Consider the following 26,411-nt stretch of genomic DNA (forward strand, 5'->3'; position numbering starts at 1 on the left):
CCCTTTATCATCCACGTGCCAATGATGCAGCACACAGAGCTCCTGGAAACTGTCATTACTGCCTTTTAACTCCATGGAAGGAGGAATAAAAAGTGCCAGACCTCCATAAGCTTCCCTACAGAGCTTTCTTTAAATGTGTGTAGAAGATGGAAACAGCACATTATTTTGTTGTTCACTTCTGTTAGAAAAATACTATTTCTCCTATAACTAGGAAAAAAAAAATTGTTCATTTTAGAACATGTGATGAACATTTACCTTGCCTTGCTTTCCAAGTGCAACCACATAAACTGAACTGGTAAATGATGCAAAAAGATTTTTCAGCCTCTCAGAATTCACACATAAAGGTGCTTTGGTTTTGCTTTCCTGTAAAGTTTAGGGAGAAAAGAAGAAAGATAAATAAATAAAGGCTTTAACTGCAAAAAGCCAAGGGTTCTCATAGAGATTCAAATGCAGAGTGCACCAACATAATTTATTTTAAAGATCTTTGGGTTTTGCACTAACTGCAAAGCTGAGAATTTGAAAGAATTAAGTTCACTCTCTAACATTATCTTACAGACAATCCCCTTCACAAGTTTTTTGTTAGATAATTGAAAATGCTTTGGTTTACTCTGCTTTACACTTGCTGGAAGGGCCAATGCTTTAGCAGCTCCAAGGAATCCCTCACATCAGTCTAGGGCTCCCTCTCTTGGCAATGAACAGTGTACAATCACTTCAGCCTCCCTCCCCAGACAAGGAGGAGAAAAAAGTGTTAGAACAATTAATCAGGATTATAACACTTCCAAGTATTCACAAGTGGGAGCTCTTCAGATTATGAAAACTGAATGGTATGGCAAGGTTCTGTTCAAGTAGCTAAGAGAATTTTAACAGTTTCTTGATTAAGAAAACCTGAAGCCAACAGCTGTGGCCCTTCCTGAAATATTCCACTGTACTCATCCTCATTTTGCTCAGCTTGTTTTCCCAATTTTCTTCAGCAGCTGATTTTCAAAAACCAGCATTTTGCTGCTTTAGGACTCCAATTAGAAGCTCTTTAGCTAAAAGCTCATTTATTAAACCTCTGTAGACAACCACGAACATGTATGTACAGCAGGTTTACATGAAGGACGATGCTACAAAAGATACAGTGGCAATTAAAACAGACCCACATAAATAATTTATAAAAATACTTGAAATGGTGAAAATAGCACTGGAATCCCCAATTATTTTCCTCCAATTGCCAGGACTTTGATGTGGGAAATCTTAACATCAGACCTTTTTAAAAACATTCTGAATATATTAAACTTATCTACAGGATAATTAGCAAAATGTATAAAGTGTAGATTATTGTACAAAGGACAGATATTTAAAAAAATCACCAATCCACCTGAAACTCAAGGACAATATAAATCTTAGCCAAAATAATGAACACCAAACCACAAACTCTGCATTTTAGAGTCTTGAGTATTGGCAAATAAAATGCTCTTAACAAATCATCAGTCCTATTATTCCTTTAGTGGAAGCATGAAATTTGGGAAAATTCTACATTTTCTGGTCCTGGTCAAGATGGAAACCTGCACTGACTTCAACAGCAAGGAAAAACAGGGCAGACCTGGATTTGTCAAGATTTTCTCATAAGATGAGGGAGGTTATCTGAGTTTGTAAAACTGGGGAGGAAACAAAAGGGATTTGGACAGAAGAAAACAAAAAAAAAACAGTTAAGATTTAAGTCTTTTTCTTTTGTTGGTTTCTTGGGGAGTTTTTTAACAGGCTCCTTATCCGTAGATAAACCCCGGTTGACTCTGCCATATTTTCAAACTCGAATGGTGTGATGCCTGCAGCAAACTTGCTCATGTCAGGAACAAATCCAGATTTTTTCACAGATGATCCAGTGCTTGTGGGCACTTTATTACCACCTGTGTTCTCCTCCTCATTAACCTCAGGATTGGGAGCAGGCAGAGTGTCATCCAGCAGACCTTCAGAAACTGCATTTTCAGGATTTTCCTTTAAGTCCAGCAAACTGTCCTCTAGATTGGGACTGGGTAGAGAACATTCATTTTCTGGGATCTGCTCACTGATGTCAGAAAATTCTGTTTCCACTGAGATCACTTTCTCAGGTGACCTGACTTCTGCAACAAGATCTGCTTCATTCCTGGCTGGTGATGATGTGAGGGAATTCCCAGTTAAAGGTGTGTCAGCAGGAATATCAGAGTCACTGTTTGTGCTCTCTGCCTGCTCCAGAGCTGCCCAGATTAACCTCTGCTGCTCCTCCAGCTCCTCCAAGGTCAGGGTATCCTCATCCATGACTGAGTCCACTATTTTGGGCTGAGGGCTGTCACTGGAAGAGTTTGCTGGTGGAGCAGTCCTGGGGAGGGGAGAGTGGCTGGGTGTGGAAGGCTGGGGGGGGGTGAGTGGGGGCGTTCCTTGTGGCACAGGAGGAGGGGTGGACATCGATGGAGATCCAGGTGGCAGAGGAGGCTGGAACTGAAAACTGTTGGGAGTTTGAGATTTCTGTGACCCTTCCAGATCTAGAAAGATTAAAAGACACTTTTTAGAACTTGAAATCTGAGCAGGACAAAATTCAAAATGCCAGTGTTCTGATTAACTACCAGATTTACATTTTCTCATCCTTGGTTTTGAGCTGAGACAGAACAAACTTTGTGAGGGTTTTCATATTCACCAAAATGATGGTTTTTTGGGATTTTAACTCTCCCAGCCATTCAAGGCAAAAAAATTACTCTTGAAGGTGTCAAGAACAAACTCATCCCACACTGAGACACACTGAAGGATTCCTCATGGCAGATTTCAAAAGGAAAGCCAGAAGTTTCTCCAGCTGTTCTAACACTTAACACTGAATCCTCTTTTGAGTTTGCCTCATTTTTCAGAAGCTGTAAGCCTGCAACTTTATGTTACTTCATCCAAATATTTAGGGATTTGGGGGTCTTAACAGAAGTTTCTTCAGGGTGCTCCTGAAGTAAAGAGATCAGTTTTTAACCTAACATTGCACTTGTTCTGAGCACACCTGAAAGCTCCTGCCTGAAAACCACAGTGACAATGACAGCAAATGTCCCTGCAGCAGGACACTGCTGGCCTCTGTCAGCACTGCCTTTACTTACACCAAAGTGACTGCTAGCACACTGGCTTCTCCTTTTAACTCTCACATTTCAATTCAGTTATTTTGAAAATAAAAGTTGAAACTAGGGAAAGAAAAGCAGAATGACTGTACCAGAGTCCAGGTCCATGTCAGCTGCTGCTGCCTCTGAAACCTCTTCTCTGGCTCGTTTGGAATGATGAGACTTTGACTGAGGTGCAGCCCTTTTGCTGCTGGATTTTGGACTTGGCTAGAGAGAAATGATCACAAAAACAAAAAAGAATTAGTATTATACCATACAGGGTAATGTTTCCAGCTGTAAGAATTACAGCAGTTTTGTAACTATACAATAATTTGTGGACCCAGTGTGTAAACAGACACTGACATTTGATGTGCTGCCTATGAAAATTCTTCTCATTTATTAGGGGAGTCTGGAACTTCCAAGTTGTGTAAATTCACAGCAATATTTTTCCAAACTGCTCACAAATCTTTGCACAACTGGGATCTCCTTATATTATGTGAAATAACTGAATTAATTTTAAACATGAAGCCATTTTTTGGTAAAACAGGTAAGCCAGATGAGCATTTCACCCTCACTAGTGTCAATAAAAAGTCTGTCCCCTTGTGCAGAAAGAAGATACAAGCAAGAAATCATCATGACCTACACTAACTAAAAGACAACATTGGTTTTTTTTTTTAATAACAAGGAGATATATTCACCTCCTGAAAACTAGAAAGGTAGTGAGCAAAAACATCCTTCTGTTGAGATGGCTGCATGGGGATGGAACCAAACATCTGCCACTCCTACAGCAAAAAGAAAAGAAAAGAGATAAAATAGAAACTGCATATTGGTTAAGAACAACTTTGGCTAACAACACAATAAAAAAAAACATTTGGAGGTCACTAAATGGGAAAATGTAAAAGTGTAAATGCACAAGTGCTTCTTTTTAATGCACAGGCATTGAGGTCAGTGATGGAATTCCCTGACAGGAGGTTAAAATGTTTTTGAAGATAAAAGTGCAGCACCCACAGATTTCTTGTGTGCTCTTGCTTAAGAGGGCACCCACTAGACTTGTTTAATTCCAGTTGTTACAGAGCTTTGCAGAAGTTGTGCACTGACTGATGTAATTTTTTGTGATCAAAATTATATTTATAGAAACACCCACAGTGATTTTCATATTCCAAAAACAGCCATGGAGTTTTGTGGTTAAAAAATATCAAACTATCCTTCCAGGCTCATAATGGAAACAATCCCCACAGAAGCACTGTCAGACCCTAGCACAAGAATCATGTATCAGTTATCAAATTAATTACAACCCCCAGCCCCAAAAAAGAAGAGACTCTTAAAAGGAAATAGTCAGATGCAGAATACAAAACATTAACTCTTGGCTAAAAGCAATTCCTGTCACTCAGCACTTGTTTAGAAGGCAGAGAAGAGCTCCTCACATCTGGGATCCCACTGGGAGTGGATATATTAAAGCCTGGATAATTCACCAACTTGGACACATCATAAGTGATACGTTTGGGCTGGGGAGAGCACCCATCTTCTGCTTCAACTTCACCTACAATGGAATCAAATTATTATTCATTAATTAAGAACACCACTGAAAAAATCCACAGGATTTAAGAACAGGGTTTTGAATATAAGTATTGATAGGTTTTGAAATCCCCAGAGGCAGGAACTGTGACCAAATCCATCAGATAAGTGCATGAAGCCTCCCCAGAAACCTGACTGGGTGTTCCTACACAACTGCTCTTCATGTACCACTGCCAGCCTCAGATTTTGGCACCAGCACTGTTGTGAGATACAGCATAAATCATGGTCATCAGCAAAAAGCTGGTAAATTATTTAAGTTAGGTTCCAAGAAAAATGTTGTTTGCTTGCTGGTGGTTTTGTTCCTATGTAAAAGAAATTTATTGAGGACTATGGCTTCTGTCATAAAGGAAACTGGACAATGAGAGATTTGCAAGTCTTGCACTTTTACAGTCTCCATCTTTGCAATGCACCCATTATGTTTTATGTTTATTATTGTTTTGTTGTTACATCACAGCTGATAAAAAAGATTCATTTTTACATGAATAAAACGACTCTATTTACAACTTCCTCCCCCTTCCACGAGTAAGATAAATGTTTACAAACCAGTAATTTTATTATTCCCTGAGGAGGGTGCAGCCAGTACAAAATCTCATAGAAAAGCTGCATTCCAGCCCCACACTGCTCACCTTTGCCATCATACAGAGCCAGCCCTGAGTGCTCCATCTCAGCCTCCTTGAGCCAGCCCGGGGGGTAGCCCAGCTGCCGCATGCGGTAAATGAACGGGGGCAGGCTCTTGTCTGTCACACCAAGGGCGTCCTGAAGGACCCCACTAAGCCCACAAAACAAACAGAAAATAAAATGTCATCCAGAAAAATCCCTTAGTGACAAAAGGCTATGAGCATTTTGTGGAGGTTTCAGCTGTCAAGGTAAAATAGCTGAGTTTTAGCTCCAACTGTGTTGTATTTCAACCCCAGATATAACAATTCTAGATGAAAACCAGCTCTGATATTGAATATAATTCTGTGCCTTGCTGATATGCTTCAGCACTTTTTTAGATTTAATTCTACACCAAGAATAACCCACTTGACCTGCTCCTTCTGACTCATGGCCTTGAGTGCAGCTATCAACAGGAAGGGTGGGCCTTGACACTGAATTTTCTGGTGATTTTTTTGGAGACTGCCACACAATACTACAATTTCTCTGAACATTTTGAATAGAGGGAGAGGAGCACTCAAAGCTGAAAATTTGCAGGCTTCTGAATAATTTTTTAATAGGAACATAATAAATTTGCAATTTGAGAAGTCAAAGAGAAATACTAATCTCCCTGCATTAGAGAAAGGGTAGGATTGTCAAGCTAGCAGTGAGTTTTCATTTGAAAGTTATTTCTGCAATTTATTAAAATTCCATTTAGCAAATTCAAACATAACACACTCATAGTAAAGAGCAGCAGGTGGACTCAATAAACTCTGGCAATTAAAATCTGGCACTCCAAAGGCAGAAGAGGTATTCCAAAAAAGCAAATGGAAAGAAAAGAGATACCTAATTACTCCTGGCTTAAATTTTCCAAACCTCTCTTCTACTTCTTCTGCATGGTAACGCTGCTGAAAATTCTGATTGCCCGAATCGCCACAAGCTTCCAAAAACTCCTTTCTCTTCTCGTTTATACGAGCTGCATTTCGTGGCTTAAAGATAATACAATTGGCAAGTTTAGAGTTGGACAACTCACAATTGATGCACTCCTTCACCCCACACAAAGCTTGGAGAGCAGCAGTCTTGGCAATACTGGTGGCTTTACCTGTGGGCAGTCCTTCATTTGATGGTCTTCAGAACCACAATTGAAACAGTGAGGTTTGGGCCTGCTTGAAAAATGCACAACAAATTAAACCTGAAAACAACTTTGTAATGTTAAATACACCTAATTGTTTTCATTCTTGACAGGTTTTAAGGCTTAGATTTGAGAAAGATAAAACCAAAAGCAATTACTGCTGATGTCATGTGCTCTCTTCTGCTTCTCTTAAATTTATATCAACACTTAAATAGAGAATATTGCTGATTTCACAGTGCTAAGGAGAACATGGGAAATGAGCAAAGGGCACAGGGAAATAGGAAATGGTATCAGCAAAGGTCAGATCCCCTCCACAATACTGGGAATCAGTCACCAGCAAAAACAAACAGCAGAGCACAACCATTTCTTTGGGAAGTCCTGGCCCACAGTCTTAAGTAATGCATTTTGTGAAGCTGCACTGAAAACCTGGAATGGAACTGCAGCTGCCTTCAACTTAAATCTTCCTTTACATTCACACTGTGGCAGGAAACATTTGCAATGTTACTGAGGTGAAATACCAAGACTTCAGAGGAAGATTTCTTTTCTGAACATTAATTTTTACTGAATCAGGATGGGAAGCAGAAGTGGAGATAAAAGTGTGTCCAAGGTAACTCCAGCTGGGAACTGAATCCCCTTCACCTCTGACCTCCCATAAAAAGGACACCAGCAACTCTCAGATCTGTCTTAAAAATCTACCAAGCAGGCACACAGGAGCTGTTCTACAGAACAGTAACCATGACACAACACCAGTGCAAGAATGACAAACCAATCACTAAAAAGACAAAAACCAGAAGAACCAAGTATAAAAATTCAGAAAGTGTTCACACACTGAATTTAGATCCTTCCTAAATAAACTCAATAAAGACAGACCCACTGACTGCAATGCTTATTTAATCTAAATTTAATTACTCATTGCTCAAGTACGTCCAAGACACACAAAGTGCATCTGAACTTTTCAGCTCAAAACTTGATATTTAAGAATAATACAAACCTTTTGGGTTTTACTTGTATTTCTTGTCCATCTAGGGAGAGAATCTGGCTGAAAACTTGCTGATATCTTTAGATTTCAATAAGGAAGTGCTACTGGATGAAGCAAAATTTCAATTTTGTTTAAAATATCAATGAAAACTTAATAGTGCTTTGAACAGAAGACTGACTCACTCATCTGCATTAAGTTTCAAATGGGTCCTTGATAAGAAGTCCTGAGTATAAACTATAAAATGATTTCTGCTATAAACTATTTGTTAAGATAAGCTTATGCTGTTTCCTCCTACAAATTTCCACCCAGTACTTTATCAGCACTTGCTAAAACTACAATCCTTTTGTTTACAGGCAGGAATTTCCAGGTGATAATTCTGAAATGCTTCACAGAAGTTAAACCCCATTTTGACAGAGTTTCAAAATGACAGAGTCACTGAGAGCAGTACTTGGGTCATTTAGCAGCCAGTGCCTGATGAACATTTCCCTCAGAATCAGTTCAGCCACACTTAACTTGGCATTTAAGGAGAAATTCCCATTAGGCATCTAATTCCTTCACCCAGAAGTTGGGAGATTGTAAATTTGCAATTTATGTTCAGATAAAAGTAATTTTTTATCACTGACATGACCCTGATTGCAGAATTCTGAAACTGCTTCTTGTCCTGAGTCTTCCCAGGACAGAATCAATATTGGAAACCTGGGGAGATGATGCCATTGAGAAATTTCTTGTCCAATTTCTTTAGCCATGGAAGACATCAATATTAAAAAAACATTTCAACATTTTCCAGCTTTTTTCAGCATTTCCCTCAATTCCACTTTTCAAACATTGGCTTTAATCAACAATAAAATGTAAAATGGATGCATGTTAAGAGCATACCAAATTAAATTCTTATAGAAGACTTTCCCTCTAGTTCCCATATAAAAAAACCATTTTACAGCATGTTTGAGATTCCCAAACCCTTTTCTTCTCCCAGAGTGGATTTTATGGAGGGAGCTAGCAATCAGCAAGGCAATGATATCAAAATACTTCTTTGTTTTGAATAAAAAAGCCATTAATGACTCATTAAATCATCCCATCTATAATGACTGCTATGGTTTAGATAGAAACACACAATCCACTGAAGAGAATTTGAGTTCAATTTACCCCCTGGAATTCTTTGGATTTGACAAACAGAAAAAAGAAAGGTGTTTTAGCAAACAGGATACTTAGGTATTTCCCATCCTTCTGTCAGCTGTGGATTCTCATTTAAAATAGGCTGTCCCAGTTTATCGAGACAAAAATTGGTAAAATACAGAACACTTCCTACAACCTGTAGAAAAAAAGTCAGAGAATTGTCAGAAATGTGTCAGTATTTAGGTGAGATTGGCAGCATTTCTATAAATTTACACTGCTTGAAATACTTCCAGGTTTTTTTCCCCATTCTGTAAGAATTTACAATTATTACAAGCCCAAATCTGTACACACAAGATTTTTTTGCACTGATGTAGCCCAAAAATGCTGAATTTAAATTTCATTTATCAGTGTAGTAACAGCAGATCTTATTTTAATGGCAGTGTACAGAATGTGTAGAATGAAGAGTCACACCTACCATGGAAGTGCACAGTCAAAAACTTACACTAAAAGCTTCTTTCACTTTTTTAGCAGAACTTGAGCTGGTTCCTTTACAGTCCTCTTCCAAAACAACACTGGAGGGCTGACAGGAAAAATAAAAATAATTAATTTAAATCAACAGAGCTCTTTAACTAATGATGTAAAAGGCACAGAATGTGGGGTTCAGCTTCTGTCCTTTCACCAACAGAAGGATGGAGATGTCCACATCAGTCATGAAGCTTCCCACAGTCCAGAGCATGACACAGCTCCTTTCTAGGGCTTTCTCTGATGAGAAATACACTGCATAACATTTTCATTCTTATCAAAAAAGCTAAGGGAAACATAGAGAGAAATGTGCCATTCCACCCTTTCACTCCAAGTGAATGGTAAGAATCAAAATTCTAAACTTTATTTATGAGGATAAAGTGCAAATTTTCAGATTCTGTTGTTTCTCTGTTTTCTTATATATACTCAGAGTTGGGCCAAATACTGTCAGAAGAGGATATATTAAGTTTTCTACTTAATTATTTAAACCAACTTATTAATTTCACTGAAATTTCAATAAGGACAATTTCCAAGAAGTATTTTCATGGGAAGAAAGGATCTTTCTTTTGTCCTGGGCTCTATTTTTTGGAACAAACCATTGTACAACATTTGTTTGACAACTACTTGATTTGATTTTTGCTAATGTTTAACAGTGCAATATTTCAATTTTCACACCACAGAGATGGAGAAGAAGCATTTTGTAACAATGTGAGTTTTAAAGTACCTGGGGCTTAGCATTCAAGTGGGATTTTTCCTGTTCACTTTTCTTCTGCTCTTCATATTTTTGAACTAAACTATAAATAAAATCTTCAATTTCTTGATGATACCGCCTGGGAGGAAGCACAGAGAGATGAAGGCATGAGCAAGGCTGAAACAAAGAGCAGATGGCTCTTTTCTTAAGATTTATCATTTACTAAATAATTTAGAAAAGAGGAAAACCCAATTCTTTTTTGTCCCCCTCTCAACTCTCACCAACACAAATGCAATCTGGTATTAGAGAGCACCTGAGTGTGGCAAAAAATCAACTCAGAGGCAGGGAAAGATTAAATTCTTATATTTTACCCACAACATTCCTGAAATTCAAACTGCTCTTCAGATTCACTCCAAATTCCTGGAAGTCACCCTTGATTTCATGATAAAAGCAGATATTGCAAATGAACAGAACTCCTGTCACACTGCCCATTATCCTTTCTCCCTCCCTTCAATAGTTGATGTTACTGAATAAAATCTACATCCACAATTTGGGAACAGCACTGTTACATCCAAACAAATAAAAAAGCCCCCATTTCCTGTCAGGATTGTTTTTTCTTGAAAATACTTACTTAGTAATGACATTGTTCATAAATAAAATCTGCAGCAGAGGTCCATCAACTTTGGGGTTTTCCACTGAGATGCCACTAGAAGAGCACAGAACAGACAATGGGTACAGTAAATATTCCCCACTGGTTTTATCACAGCGGAGTCTGCACCCCACAGAGGGAAGAAAAAATCTGTATTTTTAAGAAGTTCTTATCCATTTAAACAGAAATTATCCTGTTGAGCAAAACAGGTTGGTGTGAGGTGGAAGAACAGAACACCCCCACACTACAGAAATATTTAATTCTGTGTGAACAGAATTCTCTTCCTGCTATTCTAGTTTCAATAAACTTATACAATCTTCTAACTAAGATTCATTCAAGCATTTTAATGCAATTTCTCCTCACTGCTAAACTTTACATTAAAACTGTTTCCCTGAAGAGCAAGTGAGTTTCATAAAACAGATACACACAAATAAATAAGAATTACAGCAATACCAACTGAGTTCCTGCTACTCAACTCCAAAAGACTTTTCAGGAACTGGAATGTCATTTTAGAAGCCCAACACTGAGCAGGGACTGGGACATGGAAACAAGATTGGCAGATTGCTACCACAGACAGCTTCTACCTTAGATAAACTCTATTTTTATATATATAAATATATATATATATTCTTTCTATATAATTCATACAGTATTTCAAGTCAGCATTCACATACCTAGGACGAGTCAGAATTCTCAGCTTCCTTTTAAGTTCCTGATGTTAAATTATTGTTAAGGATTATGATTTTCTTGGGAAGACACAAACCCACACCCAAAGCAAGCAAGAACACACCAAGCAAGAATTTCACAGAATAAAGAGGGTTTCAGTCCTTCCCTTTCACTGCACAGGGGATTAGTTAAAAATCCACCTGTTGCTGAAGAAACACAACAAAATGAAAAAATCAAAACCAAACCACAAACGAAAAGAGGACTAGCTGCAACAAACCAAACAGTGTCATTCCTTACATGCAATGATTGTATTAACAGATTCATATTTTATTTTAAAAATATTTGTGGTCATCACCAAAAGAAAGGTAATGGTAGCACACATACACTTGTAAATGGGAAATAAATTATAACAAATTTCAGATTCCACTCTGCTGCAGCGGCAAACCCAAAAATCGTTTAGGGAACCTGTCACAATCCAACTACTTGAAATTGTAGCTGCACTAAAATGGACTGTCAGAGCGGGCACACTTTGTTTTCCCTGGAAAGGCAGAAGGCAGGGATCAGCCCCAGCCGTTCCAACAGCCGTGCCCGCATCCCAGGGCCTGAGCTGGGGCTGCCCCGGGCCCGGCCGCCCTCAGCAGAAAAGTTTCTATGGAAAGCGTGCTCTGAGGAAGCCTGGGAGCACCACGCTCGGCTCCCCTCACCGCCCAGCTGCCCTCTCCCCTCGGTTCCCTCCCACAGACCCGGGCAGCGGCCGGAGCCGCCCTGAGGGCCGGGACCGGCTGGCCCGGAAGGGAACCGGCAGCAGCGGCGCGCCCGCCTTCCCCCGCCCGGCGCGGGCCCTTCCTCTCCCGCCAGGATATTCTCCGCCCTCAGCCGCTGCACCGTCTGGTCGCGGTCGCGCAGCCGCTGGTAGAGCTTCAGCAGCGGGTCCGGCTCGTCCACGGCGGGCGGCGAGGGCGGCCCGGGCTCGCCCTCCAGCTGCCCGAAGAGCTCGCGGTCCCCGAAGTCCACCTCCGCCGCCATCTTGGCCGCCGCAGGAAGGGCGGGGCGGGGGCAAAGGGCGGCGGGAAGCGCGGGGAGGGAGAGACGGCGCACGCCGCGGACTACAACTCCCAGTGTGCACCGGGGCGGCGAACCACAGAGGTGGATGGCGGCGAGGCGCGGTGCACGCTGGGAGGTGTAGGCGGTGCGGCGCAGAACCAGCCCAGCAGCGCTGGCCGTACTCACAAAGGAGGACGCGCTCCTGCCTCCAGAACCGGCACCGCTCCCGGTTTTGGAGTTTTTCTTCCTCTTCTGAGAAAAGGAAAGCGGTGGAGAGAGATGGGGCAGCAGCAGCAGCGTGCAGGACAAAAATATCTGAAGTAGGGTGTCTGCAGCAAGACCCCTCAATGCAGTATTTTAGGCAAATCCTACTTCAAAAGAACCAAAGCAAAATCTCCTTAAGTTTTCCCTTCTCTTAACTGGCTTATGGGAATTTGGCCCAAAAGAAAAATTACTATATGACCTTAGAGAAAAAAATGTCTTTATTATTAACCAGTTTTTTTGCACTGGATTATGTGCCTATTGGCCCAGACCGCTAAATAACATCTACACAATGTTTCTTTCATGTTTCAAGAATTGAAAATAACTGTACAAGGTTAAAGTACAAAAGTACACAAGACAGTGGACACGAAATATCCATGTATGAGTTCATCCCATCTGCTGCTTGGTTTGAAAAGTAGAACTTTAACTAAAAAATACTGTCCTCCTCTAGTTCTGTCAAGTTTAATGGAAGTGGGTATAACCTGATTACAACACTAACACCAGTATCACTAATCTGATATTTACAAAAAAAATTGTATTTTTCAATAAATTAAAGTCAATGCAACACCCATGCAAGCTAGAATGCTAGCTTTTTGGTGAACAAGGACCCAACACGTGAACAAGAACCTTCCACAGTCCCAAACTTCAAAACAGCCTTTTTTTTTTTTGTTTTGTTTTTTCCATTTTTCAAACTGCATCCATTCCTCGCATGGAAGATGTGAACCCCAATCCCATTCCTCTTTGCGTGTGAGTCTGTGATCTCGCCATTTCATACTGTGCATCCAGATTTCTGAACACCTCCTCCTGCTGCTTCAGTGTTTTGTAACTCTCCTCATCCACAGAACTGCAGCCAGCTTCATCTTCGCTCTGGAAACACAACACAAACATCAGCTCTGGACAAGTGAGGTTCACAAATTCTTACAAGAGTAACAATTCAAGCATTTGGCTTTATTGCTGCAAATTTTCTCTGTCAAGGCCTTCACCCAGTTGCTTTTTGAATTAAATTCAAATTTAGATGCTGCTTCTGAACTTAAATACTAAACAGTCTTAAATACTAAATTACTCTTAAATACTAAATACTCTTAATTACATCACGTTAGCTTAAAATCTTTACTGGTTAAGGTACACTGAAATAAAAAGTGAAATCATTATCCTGCAATTAATAAACTTAATTGTATATTCAGAATTCTTTACCTTAATGCCCATCAGTTTTCTGAATTTGACATTTTGGTCCTTGTTTCCAAAATTTAGTTTTTCCCATATTTCTGCAGACTGTGATTTATCCTGTTCAGATTTAAAAAAAACAAAAAACAAGTGTCATCTTTTTATCTAAGATTCCATTAACAGCACAATAGAGCAGCAAGCAAAGGATCAGTGCTGAAGACAAACCCCTCCTGTACCAGAGCTGGAAATAAAAGGTTTCCAAGTCTGCCATTCCTTCTGCAGCATCCTCACAGGAGCTCTTTGAGGGAAGCCTACCCAACCATGGTGTTCAAAACACAGAGGTTGGAATTCAGGCTTGAAGTAAATTATAGAAAAATGAATTTGTTTATTGTAATAATGAATATACAGCACAATTCAGGAAGAACTGCCCAGAGAGCATTCAAGGTTCTCCTGCCCTCCCTTTTGTCTCCCACCATTGCCATGGGAACTGGCTTGTTTTTCACATCTTGTGGAACAGTCTGTAAAGGTAAGAGCTTGTTGTGTAACTGCTGCAAGATGGAAACCAGCCTAACAAACACTTCTGTACCACAGCAACAAATGACAAAAATACTAATATTAAAGTGGCCATTTTTCCCACAGTACAGCAGGTAAAAGCTCTGCTGAAATCCAGCAATGTTCTGAAAAAGCAACTGCCACAGATGCCTTCCTTACTTCAGTAATTGCAAAGGCATTTGACAGAGCACAAAAGCCTGAAGGCTTGTTTGTATTTATGACTTTTGCTAGCATTAATTACATTACTCTGCTCCTGTGAAGTTACCAGCAAGGTGGACAGACTTGTCTTTGAAATTTGCAATTGGAGAGGACACAACCACCACATCAGAAATCTCTACAGTGCCAGAAAGGGGAGGTTATACATTCCATACCTCAGCTATCCCTTCCCAGTTAAGGCAGACCACCTGGATTTGATGTTTAGTTACAAGTTGCAGGTAAAATCACAAAATAACACTAAGATCTAACTGTATCTCTGAAGCTTTATGGCATTTGGGGTTTCCTTCAGTCTTGTGTCACAACTGTTAGTCACTAAAGGATTAATTATCCTGGTCCTTTCACTCCTAAATCACAGACTATTCTGAGCTGCAAAGGACACACAGGGATCATCAAAATCCAACTCCAACTTTTACTGAAATCTTACTTCAGGCTGGTATCAGAACTTGCTATGAGATATGAAAGCTGGAAATAACATTCATCAGCATCCTTAAGGTGAGTGCAGATATTCCCCAACGAGTCCATGAAGGTAAGAAAAGCCAACATTACCCCTTCCTTTTTGCCTTGCCAAAGCATCTTCCGCTTTTTCTCTTGCTCAGCAAATTTCATGGGGTTCACTGCTGCTGGGTTGTAATAGCTGGGCACAGCTATGCCAGTCTCTGCCAGTGCCTTGGCCTGCAGTGCTGCCATCTGAGCTGCCATGGCGATCTGAGGGGTCACTTGTGTCCCTGATGCCAGCAGAGCCGCGACGTTGATGACGGAGCCTCCTGTGGCTGCAGCAGCTGAGGAACAAAGGGAACTTGCTAGAAAGAACCAGGGACTTGGGGAAACAACCCCAAAACACACACAAAACCCAGCCACCAACCTGCCACAGAACCTAACAAAAAAACCAAATGCCTCAAACACTTAAACAGAAGTTGGATTGCACAGATAACAAATGCATGATAAAATTAATGTGATTTCTGAACTGAGGAACAAGTCTGCAGTAACTTCAGTGAAACAGAAACAAGTGAAATTAATTCTAAACACCTCTGTGCAAATAGCAGCCCAATAGGCATCATGAGATCTTTTAACAGCCCAACATAAAACATTTTTCTTGTACACTATCAAGTAATAAGAAATCTCAATAATTTTTGTTGTGGATTTGTTTCTTATTTTTAGTTTTACTTTCTTCAACATTTCCTAGTTCTTGTTGTGCTTCTTATTAACAACTACATAAAGACAACCTGTCCAACTGTTAAATAAGACTGCAACACTCCTGTAACACAAGATTATCTATTTTCCATTCATAGTACTCTCAGGAATTAATCTAACACACATTCCCTACCTGCAGCCATTTCCTGTTGCTTCTGTTTTTCAACCATTTCCTTCTCTCTCTGTTCTTGCAATTTCTTTGCTCTTTCCAGCCTAGAGGTACATAAAAATAAAAATATTTAGACATGTAAAATCAACATCAGGAGCTTATTCATGTCACATATGATTAGAAGCAGCACAATTTCTGACCTTCTGGCTAAGGCTTCCTGTGCATCCATAGCTGTGTTTCGGCCCCGGAAAGGCGGCGGGCTCGGACTCCGGCTGTGGCTCCTGCTGAACCTTCGAGGCTTTTCAATTCTTTTCTTTCTCTCTCTGTAACCAAATTTAACAGTTGCTAAAACAATGAAGCTACACACGTAGCTTGATATTTCACAGAGTATTTGTTCACAGCATTGAAAATTTGTTTTATGATTCATTTGGAGCTCTCAAGAAAAGCTTTCAGAGCGTTTACACTACAACAGTCGCCTTGTAAGAACACAGAGCTAAAACTGCAGATTTCCAGCTGTAGCAAATGTGCAATTCTGGGTATTCATTCACCCTCTCATACTCAGGGTTCAGAACAAATAGATTTGCTCTAGAGAGTCTAAATCCTAAGAAAAATCATCTAATTTCTGGTAAAAATTGCAAGAGAACTTGAATTAATCAAGCTAGAAGAATGTTTAAAAACCATAAGAGACCTCAAAGCACTGTAATTATGTTAATAAGGAGCATCTTGAAGAGGCCCAATTTAAGAAGTGGAATAGCACTTCAGGAAATTACTATTACTCTCCCCTCTGTATACTCTTCCCTAAATGTGCTTTGAGGGAGCCTACTAAGCTGAACATGTGATTTGTCTTGGCTTTCTCTTGGGAAGAGAACTCTGAATTACCAGGCGCCTGACCATCTGAAAAGAACCCAGTTAAAATGTATTTTTAAGCAAAATACCAAAACATTCAGTTCAACTCTTCTTTCCTAACCTTCTCCCCACCTCCTTCCAAGCAGGAGTCATTCTTAGGACATCTGTACATAATTCCACCTAAACAACAGCTACTCAAACACATATAAAAGGTACTATGAGCAGCAGTTCTCTGTGCCAGATCATTTATCTACAGTACAAGAGAAGGGTTTATCCCAGTTTAAGCCTCTGACATTGGTGTTTCAAACAAAGAAGTCACAGACACTGGAAGTGCTCAGCATAGCTTAATTTACAGGAGATATCATTCACACTTTCCCAGGTTTGCCATAACCAGTAAATTGAGATGCACAAAGCTGGTTTTGTAATATTTTAACTTAAATGTTATTATCACCCATTTGGGGCAAAGCTAACTGGGGACAATGGTTAACTTGACAACAGCCACTTTCCATGGCATTCAGATATTCTCTTTCTTCTGTTTGCAACCTGAGCAGCATCTACAAACATCATGAAATGCAGACTGAAGTTACAAAAAGATCCTTGTTTACATGACAAATCTGGTAGAATACAAAGGAGGCAAGACTTATCTTTTCAGAGAAGATGACAAGATGCAGATTCAGGCACTGGGAAGTGACAGATCTGCATTCCTGAGATAAGATGTAATGCATGTTTCAAAGATACCTTCATTTTTCCCCGTGCTGACTATTGTTGTTTGGTCTTGTCTTTGGTCTGTGATGCTTTATTGCACTGGTAAACATCAAGGAAATAAATATTTGAGCTTTTGTATTGAAGTATTTCCATTTGAAACAAGCAGTTGGTGTCAAGTTTTCCACCTAGCATTTAATCAGAGCCACACTACTAAAGAACTGCCAGGAGGTTCCAGGCACTCAAAAACCAAAAGATTGGTTTAAATGCCCATGAGGACAGATCACCTGAAAATCTGAGCCTGACATTATGCAAAGAACCATCAAGAGAAGGTCAAGCTCTGCTCTTTACAAATGCTTCTGTCACAGCCTGCTCACTGCTACACAACAAACACTGCATGTCAGGAATGAGGGAATTCCTTTCACAGGTGAATTTTAACAGGGTAGGTTCCACATCACTTTATCTGGCTTGTGCAGAGTTTGCCTTGAGGATTGTCCCAAAAGCCACCTTCTTTTCCAGGCTTTGTCTGAGCCCTGAACTTGATGAACTGTTCTAGCTCCAGAGAAAAAACTTATGCCTCAACTGCCATTCTCTGGGATTTGTGGGACACAACCAGCACTTGGAAGAAAAGGATTCTTGCAGTATGTCCACCAGCATCCCACAAGGCCTGCTCCCAGTTGGAGAAATTCCTAAGCTATGACTATCCCTCACTTTTTCTTCCCATATTTGATGTTTCAGGTAATTTGAATTCCACTGCAGAAGCCAAAAATCTATTCTGGGACATAAAGTTTTCATGGAGCCTTTACACACCATGTTCAAAGTGACTTTTAAACAGAGCACATTACCTACAGGAACTGGAAAAAATGGGGAGCTGAAGCTTTGCACAACATGCTGAATGTAGCTTAAATACCATTAAATGCAAGAAATGTGTACCAACTGCAGACCCAGCTCTACTCACCCCAGCTCAATGTTTGGTAGAAAGTGCCTGTCAAAAATACGACACAAACCATGTAATTCAACTACTTCTTCAGAAAGGTTAAGTCTTCTGAACAGTTTCACAAGGGATGTTGTAGCACTACACCAGTGTGATTGTTAAAGACTCCAATGTTCCACTGTAATGCTGAGCAGTCATAACCAGTCACAGAACAATTTAAAATATTCTGGTGAAAACACTATTGAGAGAACTGGAACAGTCAACACTTTCTTGCAGCTCTGCAGGGACACTGATTTTCATTCAAACTACTTTCAACAAAACATCTGTAGCAGTGACTAAGTTGCATTTCAGCTTCACCATTGAGAAAATCTTAAGGGCATTAAAAATGCAAAGGTGATACAAAGCCTCCACACCAAAATACTGAATGCATTATCAGTATTGAACTTTTACTTCTAACAGTGATCAAAGTGGCAACACCAGCATACCCCAGGTGAGGTATGGAATCTCAGCTATGTCAAATAGAGCCAGACCAAGCCAGTACGTGTCTGGATCAAGTGCTTCTAGAACTTAAGGAAGAAAGCAAAGCACCCAGGGAGAAATTTAATGTGATAAATATTCTCAAGCTGAACTTTATTACCAGGAGCTGGTAATCACTAACACTGAAGAGTACATTCATATCAGAACTAACCCATCTGAACCAAAATTTACCTTAACACCACAACAATTGCCACTTCACAGAAAAACTAACTTAACTTAGTGGAGCTGATCAGAATTAGCTTCTGATCTGTGCATCTGCTCTGACAGCCAGTGGTTCCCAGTTAAACTTTCCTTTTACCAGATGTACACAAACTGAAGGGATAAATACAGCAGTATGCCAACCACACTACTATTGTATCAAACACAGGAAAGGGTCACCTCTGTCTCATTCCTCAGTTCTTCCCACTTAAATACTATTGCTACCAAGTCACACTATGAAAAGACAAGAGCTTGAGACTCTTCAGCTGTCTAGAACAATGTTTCTGTAAGATCAAGCAAACCATCCAGTCCTGAACCCACTGTCAGTACAGCTGAGAAAAAGCCAAACCCATTTAACCGCACTGAACAGACGTTAACTGGCAAAGCCTTCACATCAGCCACCACACAATGTCCAAGCAAACAAAACCACGTACATAGAAGGTAACACTTACCTGCTTCTGCTCCTAGTTCTGCTTTTACTTCTACTTCTATGTCTGTGTCTAGATCTTGATCTAGAGCGAGATCTGATGCGTCGCTTTCTCTCTCTGCTGCGGGATCGGGATTTTTTCCTATCACGGCTTCTACTACGATGACGTCTGAAACACACGCCCCGAATTCTTACACATGTTCTTGTGTTCAGGTGCAGTTTGTACTTCAGGATTTACACATGGGTTTGTCACCACAGGGCACAATGCATCAGGCAGGGTGGGGACATTGCAAACTACACATGGAAATGCTCAGCCTAGAACAGGCTGAGGGATGAGATGGGAAAGGAACCAAACCCCACCACCAGCCACAACTGAGCTGCACAGTGTCTGCAAATAACCATACCCATCAATACTGCTATTTTTAGATATTCATTAAATTGTACATATCAAAACAAATACAAAGCCAAGCTAATCTGATGCAGGAGTCTTAAATCCAAAGGCAACACCACCCTGCTCCTCTCCTTGGTACTGTGAGACCTTTGGGAAGAGGTGCCCAAGGTGCAGCTTGTGAGTCACATCCTGTCATTAGCCAAAGCGTGTCCCTTGCTACCCTGTTTGCTGCACATTCCTCAGCTACAAGGGGAGAAGTTCTGCTGGCAGCAGCCTGTTTGTCCCAGGCAATTCTCCTACCCTCAGAATGTGCTGGGTGGGCCACCAGGCAAGGAGGATTGGCCAGCACTCCCTGTGAGGAAGCTCATGACTTGGGAGGCAAAGAGCCATGTCACTGTAAGGTGTATTTGCTTTCCTGTCCTGACAATACATTAAATACTCTCTTTAATATTTTCTATACCAATTATAAATGTGAGACACATCCCTATATAAAGTCTTAGTGCTATTTTGCAATTTTATTCCGAACCAATCTGCAAAAGAACTACCTACAAATGCACTGCCTGGTGAAAACTGAAACATGCAATATAAGTTGATGCTTCACACTAGGCCAAGAATGGAACTCAGCTGCATTTCAGAACTCTACAGAAATTCCAAACATGGTTTTTGGAAATGCACTCACACAATAATCAAATGTAACAACCTACCTTTCCCGAGACCTGGATCTGGAATGACTCCTCCCTCTGGATGACTTCCTCTCTTTGCGTTTATGCCTCTCCTCACCATTTTCAGATGAATTTAGGCTATCTCTTCCCTTGTCAGAAGAATGCTCTTTGTCATTGTGGTCTTCAGATTTGTGCTTCTTGGAGGACTTCTCTTTGGATTCATGTCTTCTTGCCTGTTTTAAGAAGAAGTTGGTTCTTTCAGGAAAATAGTGCAACAAAGAGAGTTAGTATGGGTATCAGAAGGTAAAAATGCTAAGTTGTGATGCAACATTAGTAACCTTAGGAGTGGGACTCAATCATGAGCCACAGCTGCTTTACCTAATGCCACCAACTACCCAAAGTTGCAAAAGTACACTATCATTTTTCCCCCTTTTCCCTCCTCCCACTGTCTATTAAGGATTTTTAAGGTATCCATCCAGGTATCTTTATGGTGTTTCCATGTAAGACTCACAGAATTGCAATAAAAAATCTGGCATTTTCAGTTACTGTCTTCATTTCAAGCACTAAGTACCTATCTTAAAGAACCTGATAATTTATGAATATGCATATATATATATATCTAAAAACACAGTTGTAGTGACTATTTAGTATTTGCCTGAGTTTTCCCTGTAGTAAGTTACTAAAATCCACATGTAGTTTCAGACAAACTATTTTGCTTATAGAACCAAAAAAATCTTCTAGTCATTATCAGGTAATCATTTTCTAGAGCAAAACTCTCTTCAGTAACTTCATACAGTTTTTACAAAGCAAAGTGATAATTTCCATGGCTGCCATCCCATTTTTAGTATTTCAAATGAACATGCATCACTCAGACTTCCCACAGTAGTTTTAAATTACAGATATGCTGCTCCACTATACCGCAATTCCTTCCTGCAGTGCCTTTAAAAAAAAAAAAAAAAAAAAAAAAAAAAAGATTCCTTTTTATAGCTGCATTGCCAAAAATATTCAGCAAGGTCAGGCCTGATTTTTGCCAGTGCTTTCCTTAGAGACTAAATCATGACATCAACACCCTTTCTTAATATACCCAGTGTGTTTTGAAACCTTTCTAGCACAAAAGCCCAGCCTGCTTAAATCTTCTGTTTAAATAATGGTTTGCTCAAGTCACAAACTAAGCATTCTAGATAAACCTCAATTATTGAAAAGTGTTTGGTTTTCTTGTCTAAATCTCTTATAAAACCTTTTGTTCCATCACAAGTCTCTCTCAAATGAGTCTGAAGAAGATGCTGTAATTGGTTTATATCCACTTGCCCAAGCCTAATTCTTCATTAATATGTATCCATTTCTAAATGTATTTGATTATTATCCTTCAAGTAAACAAGAATATTAGATAATTTTCCTGCTTTCACAGTATTTTATTCTTAGCTCCTTTAATAATCAGTTGTCACAGTTGAGGTTTTCTGTACACTAATGTTAAATCTATATAAGCAGCTGTTCTCACATACACACTAAGAAGAATTATTGATATTCAGCATTTAGTCTACAGACAGAGCTTAATCCTGCAAATGAATGACAACAGTACATCTACTGTGGGAGATCATTTCTCATCTGTTCACTCTGCAAAACTCAAAAGCTGCTAAATAAATTGTGTAAGATTAGATCCAACAGCCTGGCAAGCACTGGACAGGATTTTAAACACTTTTTTTTTAATAATTAATTTTTTTTTAAATCACATCTTTCAGACACACCCTCAATAATAAAACCACCATTATATCCCATAACGGATTTAAGATATTTTTAAGGGAAATATGAGTTTGAATGACTAATAGTTACCTTATCATGAAGTAGGCTTATAATTTTGCTATCTGAGTCTGCAGCGTCTTCAGTTCAGTCTCTTCGCGCATTAGCACGCTGAGTATGATTTATTATAGAAATGTTATCATGTGAGCTAAACAATAAATTATTCAATTTCACAAAAACTCGCCTAGATTTTTCTTTCCTCTTTTTTTTTCTTTTTTTTTTTTTTTTTTTTTACCAGAGCTTCCATTGGAATGGGGGAAGGAGAAGTTCCTGACCCGGGTTTGAGGTTAAAAAGTGCCTTATCTGTCCCAGCCCCACACGGCTTAAGCTTCTTTAGGACTATTTTGATGCTCCTGCTTTGCTTGTTTCAGCTCTTCTCTGATGTGTGAGCCAGTTATTTTTAAGGCATTATTGATGCTGTCTCTTCTCACTCCCCTATATATTCACACACACACACTTATTCATTTATTTTAAGAGACAGCCCTCTGAAATTTTTGCTGCTACTGTCACATTTCCAGCTGACTCAGCTTGTTTGCCAAGCTGTGACAGCCTTTACAATTAAAGGATGCAATAAACAGAGCTCAGTGTGGTGGGGAATTATTTTTAATACACCTAAGTAGACAGGTATGTATTATTCAAAGTCCTGAACACTGTCCAGGAACAAGGCTTTTGGATAATGGAAGCTCTGTAAAAGTGATCAAGAACACCATTCTACTTCTCCACACGAACTCTCTCTCTTTTGGCTGTTTCCACAAAAATTTAAAAAAAAAAAAAAAAGAAAGAAATTAAGTTACTAGTTTCTGAAAGCATTTTCTATAAACTATTACCTTGTCAACATGATGGCTGCAATCATGCTTCACTATGAAAGGCTCTCCATATCCATTTTTAAGCTTAAAGTTTTCAATTTCTTGTACTTACCATTAAGTCATTTACATAAGTTTACACATATGTGCATTACTACAAGATATTTTTAAGAAGTACAATTACCTAAACACTACAAAGTGTTAATTACCTCTTTGCTTCTGCTGCGGCTTCTGTGTTTTCTTCCTTCAGTATCTGGAGGAAAAAAACATTTACTGTCATTTACCAAGATAAAGAGATCACCTGGCTATAATATTTCTACCTCTTTTTGATTATTCTATCCCTTAAAGTTGAGATTTAAAAAGTAAACAGCACTTATCAAGTATCTATTGCAGAAAGCAAACTCCAGCTGTTAGTCCCAGTGCTTTGCATTTATTTAAGCTCTAAAACTGTTTAACATCATACTCCAATCATGTTCTTCTGCCATGTAACCTTATTGCTGTAACTATGCAAAAGTATCCCAGTCTATGCTTATCTAATCAAAAGGAAACAAAATGGGACAGTTTCCTGTTTGGTGTGGTCCGACTGTGTCCCCCCTCCCCGACTCCCTCAACAAAGATAAAACCTTTTCCCTCAGCACTTTCAATATTTAGGATACTCCCCAAAAGTGAGGAGATCCATTTTCTCCCAACTCTAACAGGTTACTAGGGCTAAGTCAGTCTATTTTATCCCAAAATTGCTTCTAAGAGAATTCAGCTCCACAAGCAACTTGCTTCCACCAAGACCTTACCTGACTTCCTTCTTCTTTCCCTCGACCGTGAGCGTGATCTCGAGTAATGATGCTTTGATGTTCTGGGGGAACTGGAGGCATCTGATTGTTCCTTTTTCTTCTCTCTTTCTGGAGAGGATTTTTCTGGGGCTACTCCATCTCGTTCTGTATCACTACCCTACACACGAGGACAGAATTTTTAAGAAACAGAAGCTTAGGAATGCAAACCAAGAAAAGAAACAATTTACCTCATGCTTCCTCTGCAGATATATCTAATTTATTCTTTTTGTAAAGACAATGCTGTGTTCACCTCATGCTTAGGCAACAGCTTTAAAGACTTGCAGTGAACTGTGTAACTGCATGCAGACTGATTTTTCAAGATTTTAATAAAGAGAACTGGTATAAAGTTCACATTTTGCTCTCTCACTTCATTAAACTGTACTTTACTTTTTCCATGTACTTCTAAGACTATCAGTAACACTAAACTCTGAGTTTTCTTTACTTGGTGTTTGTAGGTCAATCACTTTTCAGCATTTCCATGACCAGCATTACTTGAGCTCAATGCTGTCCCAACAGATCTGAGTGACCTGACAAGTTTGGGCATTACTGAGGCCCAGCACAAAATCCCCAGAGTGCTCTGAAGCGTGGAATGAACTCTGAAGGGAAATGCAGTAAGGTGCAATGGCTGGACAGGTCAGTCTGGAATGAGGAAACACCTCAGCACTATCTCTGCAAAAATATTTATTTGTATGAGAGCACACACCTGTTCCAAGATCAGACTCTTCTCAGATAATGAAAAACAAACTGTTCCCTCCACTCCTAAACCTTCATCTAGGAGGACTAAATCCAAAAACTGCTTTTGTGAAATTAAGATATTCTGTGACTGAGTGTGTGAGAGGTAAATGAGTACAGCTGCTGTACAATGCACTGGCAGGAACAGTGGAAGAGCACACACTATGAAGGTGAATGTGCTCCCATTAATGATTTCACAGGTTCACTGCTCCTGCTCTGATCTCCCTGCCAGTGACAATCAAACCTTCCAGACAACACGGGGCTGCAGGAGATGGCACTAAGGACATCATTCAGCCCAGAACTGCTATTCAGGAAGACAATTTAATGTAGCAGAGGACTTCAACCTGCAGTTTTCCACCAGCTGCAGCTGGCAGAACAGTTTGCAAACAGAACAAAACATGGGAAAACCTCTCAAATGCTCATTCACATCCACTGCTTTCAAAACAAGCAGCTACTTTTTCTTAAACCACAACAGATATTACAAATTGTCATTAATACACTGAGCCCACTGCCACATTTTCCAAGGCTACCAATCTCATTATTTACACAGTGCTGCTCATTAGTGCCCTTGTGCTCTGCACCGGAGGGAAATCTCTGCGCTACAAAAAAGAACAGCAATTAAAAACCTGCCAAAACTCTCTGAGATTATTCTCAGGTCTCAAACTGGCCACAGGCTCAGTGTTACCTTGAATAAGCCGCTCACCTACACTTCAGAGGAACCTCTAAATATAGCAGTAGTAGCTTTAATCTAAGTGCAAAATCAAAGTACATAATTACAGTCCTTCTACAGAAAAACGTATCTTACTCTTATCAAAGTTATATAACAACAACAAAAAAAAATTAGAAAGTATTTCATTTTCTCCAAAAGTTTACAGTCCCCCTGTTGTTTCACCACTAGTCAAACTTCCAAGACAAGAACTTTAACTACCAGATTGGACATTGCAAAATGCTTTAAGTCAACTCTGAACAGTTTTATCACCTTCAAGCCCTGTTTGTTTGTTAGTTTTTTTTGTTCCTGGGGTTTTAGTTTTTTACACTCAAAAATTTGAAAAAAATTAACCACACCAGGTTAACTCTCTGATAACTCCTACTGATTCTTCAACTCAATTGGGGGTGAAACACCTTTCTACGTTACCAGATCACAGATTTTTTCAGAGAAAATAAAGCCACACTTAGAACCTGCTTGAACATGAAAGGCAGTGATAACTACAGCAGAGGCGCTTCTCATCGATATTAACCATAAAAAGCAGAATGTGAGCGAATTATTTGAATGCAAAAAAGCCTGTGACCAAACACAAAGAAAAAGGGCAAAGAAAAGGAAAGGAATAACAATTTAACACGGCACAGACACCAAGTCGCTCCCCTCACGGGAAGCTTCGCCCCACAGTCGCCATGAGAAACGCCAGTACGGCCACAGCGCTTCTCCCCAAAGCCATGGAACCACCAGGGCTCAGTCCCACGGAGTCTTCTCCTCTCTCCAAGCCCCCAGGAACGAAACAGAAACTTCTGGAGCCGAGGATCGAAGCGGTGGGCGCAGCGCGGCCGCCCCTCCCCGAGCCCATCATGGCGCCGCAGCCCAAGGCGCGGCGGGCGCCATTTTGTGTCTCCGCGCACACCGCTCCCGACCCGGCCCTCCCGAGCTCTGCCCCGCTCAGCCCCTTCCCCGCCACCCCCGCTCCAAATCCCCGGCAGCGACCGCCGCTCACCGCCATGACCGAGCGCTCGGGCCGCCGGCCCTCAGCAACGATCTCGCAGGGCTCGACCTCCCTCGGCTGCGCGGCCACAGCGATCGCGCGGCCCCGCCCGCCCTCGCTGCGGGTGCCCGGATGTGGCGCTGGGGGGAGCGCGGGGGAGCGCGGTGCCTTGTGGGCCGGGCGCCGCGTTCGCCTTCGCGGAGGTTTGGCCGCCGCCGCCACCCGTCGGGGCTGTGCCGGCTCCCGCCAAATTGAAACGCCGGAGCGGCTGAGGGGGC

The 26,411-nt window shown here is 40.4% G+C and overlaps 2 protein-coding genes across 4 annotated transcripts; both read right to left on the reverse strand.

Annotated features, from left to right (window-relative positions):
- Window positions 1-1,024: 1,024 nt before the first annotated feature.
- Window positions 1,025-12,088, reverse strand: ZCCHC8 (zinc finger CCHC-type containing 8). Of its 2 annotated transcripts, none has more exons than XM_033075863.1 (14): window positions 11,910-12,088; window positions 11,055-11,097; window positions 10,363-10,437; window positions 9,765-9,870; window positions 9,021-9,098; window positions 8,611-8,714; window positions 7,418-7,483; window positions 6,397-6,457; window positions 6,141-6,283; window positions 5,288-5,430; window positions 4,511-4,626; window positions 3,785-3,868; window positions 3,200-3,314; window positions 1,025-2,501 (listed from the first exon to the last, which is right to left on the reverse strand). In XM_033075863.1, exons 1-14 carry the CDS (start codon window positions 12,070-12,072, stop codon window positions 1,699-1,701), a joined length of 2,100 nt encoding a protein of 699 aa, XP_032931754.1. In that variant the 5' UTR covers window positions 12,073-12,088; the 3' UTR covers window positions 1,025-1,698. The 2 variants fall into 2 exon arrangements, with proteins under 2 accessions (XP_032931754.1, XP_032931753.1); XM_033075862.1 differs by having other exon boundaries at window positions 6,397-6,460.
- A 466-nt stretch (window positions 12,089-12,554) lies between these two features.
- RSRC2 (arginine and serine rich coiled-coil 2) lies at window positions 12,555-26,252 on the reverse strand. Of its 2 annotated transcripts, none has more exons than XM_033075845.1 (10): window positions 26,146-26,252; window positions 23,669-23,825; window positions 23,090-23,133; window positions 20,323-20,513; window positions 19,253-19,396; window positions 15,784-15,906; window positions 15,608-15,687; window positions 14,830-15,062; window positions 13,546-13,635; window positions 12,555-13,218 (listed from the first exon to the last, which is right to left on the reverse strand). In XM_033075845.1, the coding sequence occupies exons 1-10, from the start codon at window positions 26,149-26,151 to the stop codon at window positions 13,039-13,041; spliced, it is 1,248 nt and encodes a 415-aa protein (XP_032931736.1). In that variant the 5' UTR covers window positions 26,152-26,252; the 3' UTR covers window positions 12,555-13,038. The 2 variants fall into 2 exon arrangements, with proteins under 2 accessions (XP_032931736.1, XP_032931737.1); XM_033075846.2 differs by lacking the exon at window positions 26,146-26,252 and adding an exon at window positions 22,111-22,188 and having other exon boundaries at window positions 20,323-20,535; window positions 23,669-23,716.
- Window positions 26,253-26,411: the final 159 nt, after the last annotated feature.

This window comes from Catharus ustulatus, chromosome 18, assembly GCF_009819885.2.
Source record: "Catharus ustulatus isolate bCatUst1 chromosome 18, bCatUst1.pri.v2, whole genome shotgun sequence".
Lineage (NCBI taxonomy): Eukaryota > Metazoa > Chordata > Aves > Passeriformes > Turdidae > Catharus > Catharus ustulatus.

Bases quoted from the DNA above. Each gene is read 5' to 3' on its own strand.
- ZCCHC8 (XM_033075862.1), bottom strand. From the start codon at position 12,072: ATGGCGGCGGAGGTGGACTTCGGGGACCGCGAGCTCTTCGGGCAGCTG. The intron at 9,099-9,764 runs GTACTTTAAAAC...TTTTCCTGTCAG, and splicing joins ACTTGAATGCTAAGCCCCAG to CCCTCCAGTGTTGTTTTGGA. The intron at 6,284-6,396 runs GTAAAGCCACCA...ATTATCTTTAAG, and splicing joins AAATGAAGGACTGCCCACAG to CCACGAAATGCAGCTCGTAT.
- RSRC2 (XM_033075845.1), bottom strand. The intron at 19,397-20,322 runs GTAGGTTGTTAC...CGTGTGTTTCAG, and splicing joins AGATCCAGGTCTCGGGAAAG to ACGTCATCGTAGTAGAAGCC. The intron at 15,063-15,607 runs GTAGGGAATGTG...TTTGTTCCTCAG, and splicing joins GCAACAGGAAATGGCTGCAG to CTGCTGCAGCCACAGGAGGC.